At 42.5% G+C, this 16,940-nt stretch overlaps 1 protein-coding gene across 1 annotated transcript; it reads left to right on the top strand.

The window, feature by feature from the left end:
• Positions 1–4,161: 4,161 nt before the first annotated feature.
• LOC311058808 (ATP-sensitive inward rectifier potassium channel 12-like) lies at positions 4,162–14,721 on the top strand. Its single transcript, XM_084076319.1, has 3 exons — positions 4,162–4,365; positions 11,765–11,943; positions 12,570–14,721. Exons 2-3 carry the CDS (start codon positions 11,852–11,854, stop codon positions 14,224–14,226), a joined length of 1,749 nt encoding a protein of 582 aa, XP_083932445.1. The 5' UTR covers positions 4,162–4,365; positions 11,765–11,851; the 3' UTR covers positions 14,227–14,721.
• The last annotated feature ends 2,219 nt before the right edge of the window (positions 14,722–16,940 follow it).

Here is a 16,940-nt window from a genome sequence, read left to right as displayed (position 1 = left end):
TGGTAAGGATACTAAATGGTTACTACTAGGACAGAAATACAGTAGTGCCTTCAGAAAGATTGTGCTGTTTCTAAACAGGCATTCACACTGTTTCTGACTCATACTTTGTCACTTGTTTGTAATGACTATATCTATCTATCTATATATATCTATCTAACCTAAATTTCCACCCATCTTACCAAGTGCCATTCACACTGAGCACTATAACTATAAAGATAACTACTGTATATCGTTCACATTGTATTTTTTCATAGTCTGTGTGAACTCTGCCATCCACTTGACTTAGAATGATTTTTAAAACTATATTTTTATAGTGCTCACTGCTCAGTGTGAATGGCTGGACAGACAGACAGACAGACGGACGGACGGACGGACGGACAGAGAGAGAGAGAGAGAGAGAGAGAGAGAGAGAGAGAGAGAGAGAGAGAGAGAGAGAGAGAGAGAGAGAGAGAGAGAGAGAGAGAGAGAGAGAGAGAGAGAGAGAGAGAGAGAGAGAGAGAGAGAGGTGTGAACATTTATGTTCCCAGTCCTGGAACTAAGCATTCCCCTCTGGCACTGGTGGTCTGTGCTCTGCCCAGCTCACAGTGGGTGTAGGGTGTTATAAGGCATGACCAACTCAGTTGGTACAGTCTACTGTACAGGCGTGAGTCGTGACCAACTCACAGTGGGTACAAGGTGTTGTACAAGCCCCCCCCCCCCCCCCCCCCCACACTAATTAATTTAGATTCCCTATCTCTGCAACACCAATCTACTCTCAGAGAAAGAGCTTTCTAACATAACATACTTGGGGAGAGAGTGTTTATTTATGTGAGAGGAGGGAATTAATGTGTGTTTGACTGACTGACTGACTGACTGGCTGACTGACTGACTGACTGTGTGTGTGCGTGCGTGCGTGCGTGCGTGCGTGCGTGCGTGCGTGCGTGCGTGCGTGCGTGCGTGCGTGCGTGCGTGCGTGCGTGCGTGCGTGCGTGCGTGCGTGCGTGCGTGCATGCGTGTGTGCATGAGAGAGAGAGTAAGGGAGAGTAAGGGAGAGGGACAAAATAGGAAACACAAAAACTGGTTTCCATAGAAACTATAGAGTTGTATCTAATTGCCAATAACCTCTCAAATAAATGAGAAACCATGGAGTGATGCTTACCCTGAGCTGACATTTTTGGTTCACACATGGCCAGCGGTGGACAAAGTACTCAACAACAGTACTTGTCAAAGTAAAGATACTCCTGGTCAAATATTACTCAACCACAAGTGAAAGTCAAATTTGTACTTGAATTAAAGTACGGACTACTTACTCTTAAAAAATACTTAAGTATTCAAAAGTACAAGTAGATATTTTTAATATCAATGCATTGCTGCATTGAAAGGGAGAATAGGTTTTTCAATAATAGTGAAAATAACAGATCTACAAGCTCAAAATGCGTTGCATCACAGCGGCGATTTTCACTATATTTGAAATAGTGGTGTGAAAGTTATAAGTATCCAAAAAAGTAAAGTACTGATACTCTGGAAATGTACTTAAGTAGCTTACAGTAGCCTACTCATGTAAATGCACTTAGTCACACTGCCGTTCACACATTGCGTGACATATGACTGACTAACAGACTTTGATGGATCCATTATGCCAAGCGTGAGTGGTTTTGGTATGACCGATTATGTCAGTTTGACCTCGACCTTTGACCTCTTTGATCCAAAAGTTGCTCATCTCTTCGGGGCATCCTACTGATCCTTCCCAGAAGTTCCCACCTAATTTCCCGCCCCGGCCGCCCGTCATCACGTGATTTTGCTCACAGACAGAAAGACAGACACAGACAGGAGCTATTACCCTGCTAAGAATTGCTGCGGGAAGGGTATACTAACTACTAGACAAGTGGTTCTCAACATTTTCTGGATCAGGGCCCACTTGATCCGACCACACGACAGCGGCAACCATTCGGTTGCTGTGTTAAGTGGTCAGATGGGTGCAGCCGCGTGCATTTTTAGGAAATGTTTATTTTAATGCTCTATCAATCGATTGTGTTTTTACAAGGTTTTAAAGAAAATAAATACCATGGCTTTTTTTTCCGTTTACATACATTTTTATATTTATGTTATATTAGCATTAATATCTTAGAGTTTTGCCAATTATTTGGGGGCCCACTTGCAATATCCTCACGGATTCCCCACTGGTTGAGAATCCCTGAACTAGACCATTAGAGCTGTAGGTCTGCACAGATCATCTCAGTGTGACACCACTGCCACTGTTAAACCCGATCTATACTTTCTCGTAGACCGAAAATAGCTGATCTACATTTGTGCATGACATCATCGTACAACAGAGGATACATTAGGCATTAGAGACTCCATTTTATGTACAGTCCATATTACTTACAGGGATATTTCACTTTAAAACACTTCTGGGGTAATTTTAACTTTATTTTTTAACTTTAGGCTTTTGTGTGCACCCCAGACAGTTAAGCTGCTTGGTCAAAATATTGCTTGGTATATAAGTCCATTCAACTCCATGTTAATCACGCTAGACTAATTTAAAACACACATCCCTGTTTCTGATTACTATTATTATTTTTCTGATACTTTACATTTTATTGTGTTAAGTTTATTTTTGCACAAGTATTTAAAAGTGTAATACCCTTTTAAATGTCCTCCTGATATATAACATAGGCCTAGTATAAGTCAAAGCCCATGGTGACTGAGTGCAGTAAGTGATGACGGATCACTGTGTTGCATAATCCGTGGTCTGTTAGACAAAATACAAGTCTCACATAAAATAAATCTGACTTCATCTGTCACCACAGCATGCATGGGAAGGCTTGGGGACGATTGAGGACGATGACTATCTATATACTAAGAGAAATGGATGATACTAAGCCACTTGGTAAGAATTTACTTGAGCCTTTCATCAAATCCAATAAGACACATCTGACATAACTATAGGCTACATTGGTCTGTGCAACTTGTCCACAAAATAACAACAAAACCAAAAGAAAATGTAATTTGATGCAAACAGCTTAGACCTAATGCTTTTCATGACATAGACCTGCCACTTTTCTTTTGCTGTGGTTGTTGTTAGCAGAGTGGCGGTGCTGGAGTCTAAGTACCAGTGACAGTCTAGCAGGGAAAAGGAACAAGCAGTGAATTATTGGAAGCTACAGAGGTCATGGTAATTATCCCACTCTCTTCCACCTATCTGAATATGTCAGAGCGGTTCATCGTGGTTATAACAAGCTTTTCATTCCCTCCAGTGTGCTAGCTACTGTCCTCCAGAGACCTGTATTGTTCATTCATTGCATTTTTCTCATTCTTTAATCCAGTTATGTAAGACTTTGGATGTCAAACATTTTCATCTCAATGTATATGTATTTGGCTGAAAGGATGATGCGCCAGGGACCCTTATGAGAGAAGATTTGTGTTGTTAAAAGAATTACAAAATTATTCAAAAATGTTCACATTTTTTTCAAAATGTTTCCAAAATAGCAGATCTACAATGTGATGCGTTGTGAGCTCTTAGATCTGCTATTTTTTGCCAAAGTATAAAATAGGGTTAAAGTTGTTAATCTGGATCCTCAATTTGTTGGGGACCCCCTGGAAGCCCCTCAAGGACCCCTGGGGGTCCTTGCCAAAGCAATATTTTATTTTTCAGCTATTCAAAAATGTTGACAAATCTTCTCTTAAGGGGGTCCCTGGCACAAAATCTTTTCAAATGGGTGGCCCGCAGCCAAATGCACATCAGTTTGGGCATCCATGTTGACTGACATGAAGATGCTTGAGACAACCGATTTATAACAAAGAGCAATATACAGTATATAGCAAATAAATAACATAACTGCCCTTACATCATGAATGGCAATAGGCTACATGGAGTACATAGTCCAAATGATATGCTGCACACCTACACTCTCGGGGACACAATAGCATATATATAAATAGAAACATAATCAGAGTGACAAGCGGCCTCATCCATTCCCTTCCTCCCGCCTTCTCTCTCTCTCTCTCTCTCTCTCTCTCTCTCTCTCTCTCTCTCTCTCTCTCTCTCTCTCTCTCTCTCTCTCTCTCTCTCTCTCTCTCTCTCTCTCTCTCTCTCACCCACACACTGTCAGGGACATGGAGAAGAGATGCACACAGTGCAATGGTGTCTGAGGGAGAGTGAAGTTCGTGCATAGCTGAACGGAGAAGTGTTCTATGATTAAGGACTATGGTGCAAAAAGACATGAAGAACGGACAGCTATCAATATTTCTGAAAGTGCAACTGGGGTGCAGTTTCATTAAATCAATTTTTGCCTTGTAAACATATGCAGGAAAGCTCACAAACAAGGATTCATATATTTTTAGGATGATGTCAGCATTATTTTTCAAGTAGCCTCTAAACAAAAGGTAAGTGAGTTAAATCTATAGGCAATACTTTTTTCCCCCTGTTATTCATTACAGTGGTGGAAAAGTAACTAAGCACATTTACTCAAGTACTGTACTTAAGTACAATTTCAAGGTACTTTTACTTTATTTCAGTAGTTTTTTTGATAGGCTACTTTATACTTCTAGTCAACATCATGAGGCAAATGTTGCTACTTTTAACGCCACTACAATTATTTGACAGCTTAATTGCTAGTTACTTTGCAGTTGTGGTTATTATTACAAAACATACTTTAACTGATTATAGGTTAGTCTACCCACAGCATAAAGTTTAATCAGCCCCACTTTTACAAGCTGCAACAATAAAGTGATGAATACATTAAGGTAATACTAGACTAATTACAATTCAACAGTATGATTGAGAAATTTGCATTTTACTTCCTTATTATAGGCTACTAATTTCTACATTGTGGTACTTAAGTAAATAATCTAAGTACTTATTCCATCACTGTTTCTTAAGAACGTTATTTGAGTGTTCATTGTCACCCAACACCTCAATGATGAAGATCTTGATTTATTTATTTTATCTAATGTGATTGGTTTCCATCCATGCCAGTGCAACAATTATCTCCTTCTGGGCAAACTCACAACCTTTAGATGTTGACACCATTATGTCATCATACTCCATGTCTGTGGGTGGTCTACCAGAATAACAACCCCAAGCAACTCAGGCTCAGCTGTAAATAATGTGAGGGTGAAAATAATTAACAAACCAAAATAATGTCAAACAAATAGGATATCCTTTAGGCTGATGTCAGAACCGGATAACCCCCCATGGCCCCAGCCCAATGAGGTGGCTTGGTAGTAGAATATAATTAGAATAAAGTAGAATGTTCATTCATTTTCATTCTTTGGGGCAAACCATGTGCTTTACCATTTCAGAAAATGTGCTCAAAATTCCACAACAAAATGTTTTTAAAAGATATTTTCTCACAGGCAACACAGTAAATACTTGCATGTCTGCAGGGAGGTCTAGTAAGATGGGCAGATGTTTTGCAGTACTCAATCTTCTCCCTCTTGTCCCTCCAGCTGTGTGCTGTCCATAGTCTAATAGCTGATTTCACCTTAAGCCTGATTTATTACGTCATCATACGGCCGTGTCGCAAAGCAGTTATTTTTGGCGAGCGACAGGTTACTTGTTCCTGCACAAAATGTTAACTTGAATTTAGTCTCTTCTGGAGGTGTATATGATGAAGGAAGCGGAAATATTACACAACATATTGCATGAACATATAGCCTACATGAGCTGATTCATCCACAGATGATGGCCTATTGTCCCATTCTGCACAAGAACCAAAACAGAGTGATGCCACATGAACCCTAGCGTCCCTATTCTGGACACATCATATAGGCTCACATTCGACGAAAATATGAAAACAATTGCAGAAAATAGCAGATCTACAAGCTCACCTATGTTCAGCGAAGACATTTGGTGTAGATTAAAAAGTGGGACCCCTGCATGTTCTGTAGTACAATTTAGGCTTTTGCAGTAGCAGACACCTTTATCCAAAGCGACTTACAAGTGCGAGATCGGAATAAAGTAAGCATGAACACTACAATAAACAATAAGGTAAATGGTCACATAAGTAGAGTGCAGAGAAAACAATGTAGTGCTTCAAATAAACTAGGATACCAGGTAAACAATGTGTCTAAACAACATGCTATCTAAATAACAATTTTAACATTTGTGGTCAATAAAACAAGTATACAGTAAGTAACAAAAACATGAGAACAAGTGACCAAGAAATATCTGCAATGTAAACAAGCATCTATCTTAAGCAGGGATAAAAAGAGAGAGGAGTGCTAGGGGGTGAGGTGCAGTCTAATAGTGTTTAGGGTTTAAGTGGTAAAAAAGGAATTCTGTTTACAATACAAACTCTTGGCAAAAGGCACTTATGGAACAGAAAAAACGTGTTCAAGACATCTCCTTATACTTATTAATGACCATGCATATATTGCAGTGTCATCCTGTGGTGTCATAATCGTTTCATCCACATGCGCTTGTTTCTTCTACTTCTCCTTGAGAAGCGGTTGCAGTTCTTGTATGCTGAGTCGCTCTCATTTCTTTCAATTTTCCTTTCTTTCTTTCTTCATTCCTTCCACTTGTAACTTCCCTCCCTCTTCATCCCTTCCAACCTTCTCTCCCTCCTTCTTTCAATCCTTCTTTATTTCCCTCCTTTTCAAGATCATCAGATCACAGATTAAGGTCTTATAGGGTCTTAAACCGGGATCGTACATTGACGGCCATCTACACTGTAAAATCCTCAGTGTTAATTCATCCAATCCAACTGTAACTGAGAGTTGCATTAACACTGATGATTTTAATGTGTACCTTTCATGTTGTTGTTTGTAGTGTTTGTATTAGGAGATTAAGTGAATTGTAATCTCATGTTTTGACATAGGCCTCCAATCCTTGGCAGACACAAACACACATTTATGACAATTCCCATACAATGGGATTATACTGTGGTGTATGTGTACTGTACATTGATTTGGCTCCTCTGACGCTGTTGAATAAAACGTATACGTCAAACTGACAGTGACGTTCTCGAACCTTATTATTAGTTATGTGCACTCCTCTTGCGTTGGACAGACTGTGGAGTGCATTAGTAGAAAGTGCCAAAACAAATAAAGAACAACATTAGCCAATACAGTACATGTGCTGTATTCGAACTTCGAACACTATTCGTGTGTGTGTGTGTGTGTGTGTGTGTGTGTGTGTGTGTGTGTGTGTGTGTGTGTGTGTGTGTGTGTGTGTGTGTGTGTGTGTGTGTGTGTGTGTGTGTGTGTGTGTGGTGTGTGTGTGTGTGTGTGTGTGTGTGTGTGTGTGTGTGTGTGTGTGTGGTGTGTGTGTGTGTGTGTGTGTGTGTGTGTGTGTGTGTGTGTGTGGTGTGTGTGTGTGTGTGTGTGTGTGTGTGTGTGTGTGTGTGTGTGTGTGTGCATGCGTGTGTTCACACGTGCAGGTGCATCCAATATTTGTACCTGCATACATTTGCATGTGTGTACACCTGTGTATGTTCACCGGGCCACGTGTGAATTGTGGTGATCTGTGGGCCATTCAAGTGAAATCACAATAGCATCACATTGGGCTGGGCGATACGACTTCAAATCAATATCACGATTATTTCAAACTTTTGCCTCGATTATTATAATTGATTATTATTAGTGAACAATTATTAGGGTGGGGGAATATATATATATATAGTGAAAATAGCTGATCTACAAGCTCATACGCCATCATTGTACAATGAAGTATAATACGGTGGTTAATCAGACTAATACATTTAGTTGATTATAAAAAAATCTATTCGTATTTTTTTGTGTCGTTTCGTTGATATACGTATACAAACTTTTTAAAACATTATATTAAGAAACCCTGCTTCTGGATTATTCGATGAACCTACAAGAGCAAGATTAAGTTGTTTATCGGTTCTAAATATAGGTTTTGATATATTTTGGGTTAGCTGCCCAGCCCTAGTATCACATAACAATCCTCTGACCATGTGTTCACTCAACACAGAGAAGAATCTCTGAAGAAAGGGGAGAGAGGTTCCTATGGAGACGCTAATAACTACCTTTAACCATTAATTACCACAGCTCTCCCACAGGGAGTAATGCTTCATGTCAGCAGGGAATAGGAGGTTCTGCCATTTAAAAAAAATACTCTACAAGAACTCAAACCACCTTGATCTAGCCCAATAAACATGTATCATTCAATTGATTTTCTTGTTTTCTTTCTTTTTGTATTTTCTTTGCCCCATCTAATGTCACATAAACAAACTATTTAGATCCCCAAAATACATGTAAATGATAGGTTTAGGTGTGAAATATTGACAGTGATTGAATAACAGTGCAATCATTTGATGTCAGAGTGAAACAAACTAAAAACAACACTATAATCACAATGGAAACTACAAATACCGCATCATGGCCATATGGCTCCACCAACCAGATGCAGCTTACGTCCGTCCAGAAGGGTGTTATGTGTATATTTTGAAAAATCTAAGTGAGGAGGGTCACACTCAGAAATAAAAGTACACTGTCACACACTGATGACGGCCGGATACCTGAAACGTCTGTGTCATCTTGAGGCTTGGAACAAACAAAGGTTTTTACAAAAGTATTTCTGAGTGCGACCCTCCTCTCTTAGATTTGTTGAACAGTTTATTGGGACAACACACTAAAGTGGTCAGAGCGCGGTGGTAATAGAAACACGGATGTAATGTAATTCTTGCGTTCCTGAGATGTTGTGTTCATGAGAATGGGATGGATGTGAGTTCCCTGTGACCTTGGTCTTTGACCAACATACCATTAATTTGATCATTTTATCCGATTAGACATTTGGGTGAAAATATGTTAAATAATTAGTAACATAATTTCTTGAGTTATGGCCAAAAACATGTTTTGTGAGGTCACAGTAAACTTGACCTTTGACCTTTGAACACATACTTCTGATCAGTTCATCCTTGAGTCCAAGTGGATGTTTGTGCCAAAAGTCATGAGATATCCTCCAGGCATTCCTACAACATTGCGTTCACGAGGTTGGGGCGGCGTACAGACGCATGGACAGACAATCGGAAAACGTAATGCCTCCAGCCACGGCTGTCGCCGGCAGAGGCACAAAAATGAGAATAGCATGTGATTCTACAGGGGCCAGTCACTGCATTGATGTATTGGGCCTTGAAGACCTACAGTACAGAGAGATATTTATACTACACTGAAAATACATGCTTAGAGGTAATTCAGTCCGAACCTTAAAGAGTTTTTACAAGTTTTGCTTGCAAAAAAAAGTATTTTGTTTATTAATCTAAATGTGCAGTTTATGTATTACTGTACTTGGTTGACTGGGGTCCCTCAGGGATCTTTAATTGTCCGCTCCTTTTTTCCCCTCTACACCAAATGTCTTCGTTGAAGAGCTCACAATGCTCACAATGCATCGCATTGTGGGCTTGTAGATCTGCTATTTTTGCTGAATGTTCGCCCCCAGAATAGGGACGTTAGGGTTCATGTGGTTAATGATGTACAGAATTCCCAACAGTGATAACATCATTGCCTGACAACCTATTAATCCTCTATCCCATTATGGATTCCATTAAGGACCCCAGCTATCCTTGAGGGGGTTCCAGGGGGTCCCCAGTAAAATGTGTTAATAGCATCAAAATCAACTACTTTAACTCTTTATCTCTATTTGAAAATAGAAAACTCACATGAGCTTGTAGATCTGTGAAAATGTGAACAATTTTGAATATTTTTAACATTTTAACCTGGCACAAAATATTTTCAGATGGGGGTCCACGGCCAATATATTCATTTGGGGGTCCTTGATCCAATTTTCAAGTCTCTGTAAGTTTATTTGACCTCCTAAAAAAATGAACAAACTCTGATCTGCTTCGGGAATTGTCCGGCAGTAGTCTCGCACAGCCAGACGATCAGAGATCTCCGCCTACTGATTTGTCTGGGTAAATCTAAATGTAATGAATGGGCTTGGTGACAAACCTGCTGCTGTCACGGCTTTGAAAACCAATTCTAATAATGTCCTATATGAAGAAAGCCCTAAAGTCTGCATTAGTTATGTGATGCTGTTATTTTATTTTTATTTATTTTTTCCACATAACAACATTTAAATGTCACCAGTCATATCAGTAGGCGGAACTATGATCCTCTGGCTACAAAGACTAGGGGTCTGCAGTAATGTTAAGTATACCATGAGTCACAGTCACACCGGTATATGGTCCTTTAAGCGCCCTTTAAGATAAGTTGATGATGTCACATAGAGTAGATGTCATTTGCCAAGCTGCGAATGTTACCAAGCTTATATAATCCTGTCATCTTGTGACTATTTGATTGGTTATGCATTTTAATCTCGTCATTTAGATGCCAAGTTACAACATCTGTCCTGGATATACAGTATATGGAAGAAGTACAGTATGGAAGGGTCATCAGCAGTGCGTGCCACGTGACCCCAAATACCATCCGAATATCTATGGGTGTGTGTGTGTGTGTGTGTGTGTGTGTGTGTGTGTGTGTGTGTGTGTGTGTGTGTGTGTGTGTGTGTGTGTGTGTGTGTGTGTGTGTGTGTGTGTGTGTGTGTGTGTGTGAATGTATGCATGGGGTTGCTTTTTTGCTCATTTTTCTGCGAAATGGGGAGAGGGCGATGGGGAGGCTTTCGGGATCGGGACTCGAACCCACGACACGCTGTCAGGCTACATTGAGCCTAGATGCCCGGACCGCTACGCCAGCTGCCCGGGCCAAAACACTATCTTTTAACCACTTAAACCCTATATTAGTTGACCGGGGTGCCCCAGGGCTCTAGGTCGGCTGGTATTTACCTCTTGACCAGATCTCTTCGCCGAAAATATTTACAAGCTCACAATCCGTCACAACGCAACACATTGTGAGTCTGTTAAGATCTGCTATATTCGCTGGATGTTCGCACCAGAATAGGGACACTAGGGTTCTTAAAATGTGGACATCAGATAATCCTCAAATACCTTACGTCAGTGAAGGTAATCTTTTTCTACCCACAACTGAAACCTAAACTGAAATGTTGACTTGCATGTGATTCCTGCCTGTTATGCAACCTGATGCTTTTCGGTCCTCCTGTCTGCCAGCTTACTGTCGTCCGGCCAAACAGCAGATTGATTGTACATTACCACTTCATTCATCTCTTCATTTTGACCTTTTCCCCCTCCAATGCCCGTCTGGTTTTCCAGCCCCATGGCATGCAGGTCCCTAAGGCTAACTGGTAGTGGGGACCCAATCAATAGGCTTTCATTACACATAAATGTCGTGGCAGCTTTATGCACAGGATATGGCCATAATCTACAGTTAGGGATTTCCAATACTGGTGATGGTTTTGTGGCACACATCCAGGAATTAGCCTTGTTTAAGGGGTGGTGGCTGTAGCTGAGTGGGTAGAGAGGCGGTCTAGGAATCAGAAGATCACCAGTTCAACCCCAGCCCACATGTTCAAGTGTCCCTGAACAAGACACTTAACCCCAAACAGTTCCCACCATGCACTCATCAGAGCCATCTGAGTAGCCATCAGCTGGATGTTGTAGTAAAAGTAATTTCCCCTCCCCGGGGACCCGAACATGCTCCCATAACCCTGTATTTGCCTGGTGGAGATTACATTTGAACAAAGCAGAAGGTGCATGCACATCCAATCTTTAATCCAGGTGCTGGAGAAAAAACTATATCAACAGTCAAAATGAAAATAGTCTGCATGCTGGTTCTCATCTCCATTTATTTTTTATTGCTGCTGGTCAATGTTTCGATCCTATGTGATCGTCATCAGGAATTGCTTTTGAACAGGGAATGAATTTAGCAAGTAACGTTGTTGATGTTGCTGTTTTATTCTCAGAAGATGCATCATCAGGGCCCAGAGCTGGTACCTCCTGTGAGACAGACCTGAGCACATACTGCCTCATTGCTTGCCTCCTCTATTTTAATGGTTGGAACTGCCCGCCCCAACCTGCATTACTGCCCTTGCAGACACAGCCTGATAATCAGCAGCACCATGGAAGCAGTGCAACTCAACAGGTACAGATGAGAGTCACAACAACAACTTTTTTTGTTTGTGCTTTTTATCCACTTTTTTATCCCCAATGTAGTCGTTATGCCAATTATGTCCTTCCCAGTCACATACATTTCTGTATTGTCATTGCTGTTGTATCCTACTGACGCACCTGCCAGTGAGGAGCCCCCACCGGGAGGACTTGGGGCCTCCGTCCTACTCCTACCGCCCAACACTCCCTGCTAACAAATGCCGCCGCAGCCCGTAGGAGTACATGCAGTAACAATTATCACCCTCCTGCCCGGCTTCACTCCCCGAAACACGGGACAATTGTGGTTGTATAGACGCTCAACAAACCCGGATGCACCACGGTGGATTCAAACCCCCAGCCTCCGCGTTGCCACCCGAGCACGGCACAACAACCACTTTTATTCTGGAAATTATCTTATTTAACCACTTTCAACCTGGCGTCCCTATTTCGGCATGTCATTGTATATATATTTTTTTTAAATAGCAGAGCTTGTAGATCGACTATTTTTGCCACGCGTGACGCGAAGTATTAGGCATGTGATTAACAAAATACTAGTGCATGTGAAGGATTTCCTTACACTTTTTCTCACCTGTTTTATTTATTCATTCATTTCTTTACCAGATACAGCATTGTATCTACAGATGAAGATGCCCTAAAGATCTCCACCCTGGGCCTTCACAACGGCCACGGTCCTCTGATGCAGCACTCACTGACGGGGCTCCGGGCAGGTGGTGAAGGAGGAGGGGGAGGAGGAGAAGGAGGAGGAGGAGAGTGTCAAGGCACCGAGGAAGGAGCAGGGGTATTATCCTTGAGAGTGAACAATGAACCCGTCATTCACACCCGCCGCACGTCCCCGTCGTGCCACTTAGGTTTGGATCTGGGACAGAGTCGCCTTCGCAGCCGCTTTGTGAGGAAGAACGGCCAGTGCAACGTGGTGTTCAACAACATGGAGGACAAGCCGCGGCGCTACCTGGCCGACATATTCACCACCTGCGTGGACATCCGTTGGCGTTACATGCTGCTGCTCTTTACCGCCGCGTTCCTTCTGTCATGGCTGCTGTTCGGGCTGGTGTTCTGGGGGGTGGCCCTGGCCCACGGGGACTTTGCCTTCCTTGGCCCTGCGGCTGGAGAGGAGCCCGTGGACGTCCAGGAGGGAAGAGGAGAAGACTGGCGCCCGTGCATCCTTCACGTCCAGGGCTTGCTGGGAGCATTCCTCTTCTCCATAGAGACCCAGACCACCATTGGATATGGCTTCCGCTGTGTGACGGAGGAATGCCCGGTCGCTGTGGTGACCGTGGTGGTTCAGTCCATCGTGGGTTGCATCATTGACTCCTTCATGATCGGCACCATCATGGCCAAGATGGTGCGGCCCAAGAAGCGGGCGCAGACGCTGCTGTTCTCGCACCACGCCGTGATCGCAATGCGTGACGGCAAGCTGTGCCTCATGTGGCGGCTCGGGAACATGCGCAAGAGCCACATCGTCGAGGCCCACGTGCGTGCGCAGTTCATTCGGCCGCACGTGACGAGAGAGGGCGAGTACCTCCCGTTGGAGCAGACGGACATTGACGTGGGCTATGATGATGGGCTGGATCGTCTGTTTCTGGTGATGCCGCTGGTGGTCGTCCACGAGATCAACGAGAACAGCCCTTTGTACGGACTGAGCCGCGCCGACCTGCAGAAAGAGGACTTTGAGATCATAGTGATCCTGGAGGGGATGGTGGAGGCCACGGCCATGACCACTCAGGCACGCACCTCCTACCTGGCCAGAGAGGTCTTATGGGGCCATCGCTTTGAACCCTTGATCTTTGAGAAGGGCGACCGCTACCATGTGGACTATTCCCGCTTCCACAAGACATACGAGGTGCAGTCCACACCTCACAGCAGCGCCAGGGAGCTGAGCCACATGTCTGGCCGAGGGAGCCAGTCCTCATCTTCCACCGCTACCTTCTCACGGTCACCGTCACCGTTCGGCCCACGGAGGACGCGCAACCTTCTGGCCCCCCACTCTCCCAGCGCCTTCTGCTACGAGAACGAGGTGGCCTTGTGCTGTGGGGAGGATGAGGAGGTGGAGGAGACCAAGATGGCAAAGGACGACATGGGGAACCTGAGCGGAAGGGGTGATCGAGAGAGAGAAGAGAGAGGTGAGGCGCACGTAGGATTGTTTGTGGAGGAGCAGACAGTGGAGATGCTGTGCGTGCTGGACATAGAGAGCCAAATTAGCTATGACAGACTGCATCCGGCTCTGCCTCTGTATGTTAGCAAAGAATCAGGAGTTTGAAGCCTGTCTATAATAATCAAAGACTGGAATAAACTATGTGCCCTTTGATTTGTGTTTTCAGCCTGTCTGTGGGTATCCACCAAAGTTTTGATGTAGTCTACGAAAGAGAACTGAGGAAAGTAGATTGCACGTTCACAGAAAGAGAAATGTTTTATTTTTTAAATAATAATAATAATAATTTGTTACTAAGTATTGTCTATGTTCAATTACAACATGAATCAGTAGTAGCCTACATACAACACTCCAGGAGTAACTGCATTGGGCCTTCTTTGAAGTCACATTGATTATACTTTTATTCAGCATGTCTTTGTGTGTGGTCTACATGGAATTAAGGTTGTTGGGGAAGGGGTCTGATTTTTCTGGTTTCTGATTTCCATTCTCATTTTGTAAATATGATAAGCTTTTGTTGTTTTCTTTAATGATTATTAGACCAAAATGTAATATAAAGGCAAAAATGATGAATGAAAATGTCCATAAAGTGAAGGTGAATGTGTGCTCTGCCAACATGTACATCATTTATTTTCTCAGTGTAAAAATAAATATATGATTTCTTCTGTATTTAAAAACCTATGGCCGCTCTTGTCTTACTGTTTGAGTGTGGTTACTGTTTTGTTTGATAAATGTCATCTTTCCTTAATATTCATAATAAATACTGCATGGAGGAAGGGTTGAAAACAGCTACAACGATGCTGAAACATCTCTCTGAATCCTAGCACTTATACAGTGAATCTAACTATACCATGTAAATGAAGAAAAAAACACTTTATTCAGAATTTTATCATAACATCACTGTCGGATGGAAACCTTGTATGTAATATGTATACTTTTCATTGGTTTAATATTCATAAAACCCACAGACACACTTAACCACTTTCACTGTCACTTAAAACAAAATCTAAAATAGCAAAATAGCAGATCTACAAGCTCACAATGCATGACGATTTGTAGATCGGCTAATCTTGCTACTTTTCTGTGACACTGTAGTGTGTGACGAAGTAGGGCATTACTTTACCGGAAAGAAAAAAACAACATATAATGTTGTAATATGGAGAAACAAGGTTTCTACCCGACAGCAATGATAAGAGATATATGGATAATTTGTAATAGTTCCTGTTTTGTATGAATAAAAAGCACCTAGTGAAACGACAGCGTCTGCTGTTCTGCTTGACTCACGTTCACTTCCCTTATAGAACACTGGCTCGGTGTCAGAGGTCAACCCAGTACCTGTGTTGACGGCCACCTGTTTTGATCACTCCGGTGAAATGCTGTCTTATTGGCTGGCTTGATCTCCGTTCAAAGCAGCAGGGAAGTTCCTCTAATATCCTTGTAACAAGGACAAATCTATAATCCCAACCCACCTGCCTTGCTCATGAGTCATTCCTCAGCCAGAGAGAGCCCAAACTGGGGTAGTATTATCCAGAATTAAAAAACAGTGTCACAGCACAACACTTTTAATGTCACAGCCAAGATTATTTCTGTTTTGGCTGTGTGTGTGTGTGTGTGTGTGTGTGTGTGTGTGTGTGTGTGTGTGTGTGTGTGTGTGTGTGTGTGTGTGTGTGTGTGTGTGTGCGTGCGTGCGTGCGTGCGTGCGTGCGTGCGTGCGTGCGTGCGTGCGTGCGTGCGTGCGTGCACGCGTGCGTGCACGCGCGCGTGTTGAGCATGAGCACCAGAGACTGAAGGACAGATAGAAATAGACAAGATGTAGGCTGTTGGACATGTATAGCATGTGGACAAGGACAGCTGACGCGGAGGAAGGACAGACAGGACTGTGAGGCATTAGATAGGGAGGAGGAGTGGAAAGAGAGAATCACACAGACAGACATACTGTAGTGTAGAGCAGTGGTTCTCAACCTTTTCAGGCTGTGGCCCCCCAAACAATCATATTTGAATTGCACTTGCAGGAGCAATGTTGGAGCTGAGGCATTACTACATTTAGTTTGACTCGGTTCCACAGATAAATATTATGAAAATAGCAAATCAACAAGCTCGTAGATCAGCTATTTAATTTTTTTTTGTCCCTTTCTTATATTATTTGACAATTTGGCCAATGTTTGATCAGTTTTTATAGTATAGTTTGTTGATTACTTTTGATGCAGTAATATATATATATATATATATATTTTTTTTTAGGTAATAAAAAGGTCTTCAATTGTCACTTCACTGTCACCTGGGGACCCCTCCAAAATCATGTGGGGACCCCCTGGTGGTCCCGAGCCACAGGTTGAGAACCACTGGTGTAGAGAGACAAGAGAGACAGGGAGAGAGGGACAGTGCTAAGGTACTTACCATGAAAAGCGTTAGGGGGCGCTGGAGTCCATTGCAAGGCAAGAGGACAGACAGTTGTTGTTGTTATTATTGTTATATGGGCTCCCTCAAGTGGCGGGTCATAGCACCACAATGTTGACTGCAAAAAAATATTATTTTTGGAGACCTGTATCTGCATATGTATTTAACATACTATGCCTGGAGTATTTTTTTTTTTTATAACTTTTGCTTTCTATAACCGTCCTTGTAAATACTCATTGTAAATATAAACATACAGGTTTATACTATACAGTGTGTGTGTGTGTGTGTGTGTGTGTGTGTGTGTGTGTGTGTGTGTGTGTGTGTGTGTGTGTCTGTGTGTGTGTGTGTGTGTGTGTGTGTGTGTGTGTGTGTGTGTGTGTGTGTGTGTGTGTGTGTGTGTGTGTGTGTGTGTGTGTGTGTGTGTGTGT

This window comes from Gymnoscopelus microlampas (assembly GCF_963454915.1).
Source record: "Gymnoscopelus microlampas genome assembly, chromosome: 2".
Classification (NCBI taxonomy): Eukaryota; Metazoa; Chordata; class Actinopteri; order Myctophiformes; family Myctophidae; genus Gymnoscopelus; species Gymnoscopelus microlampas.
Note: the sequence above shows the minus strand (reverse complement) of the source record. Positions and strands in the feature narration are given on the sequence as shown.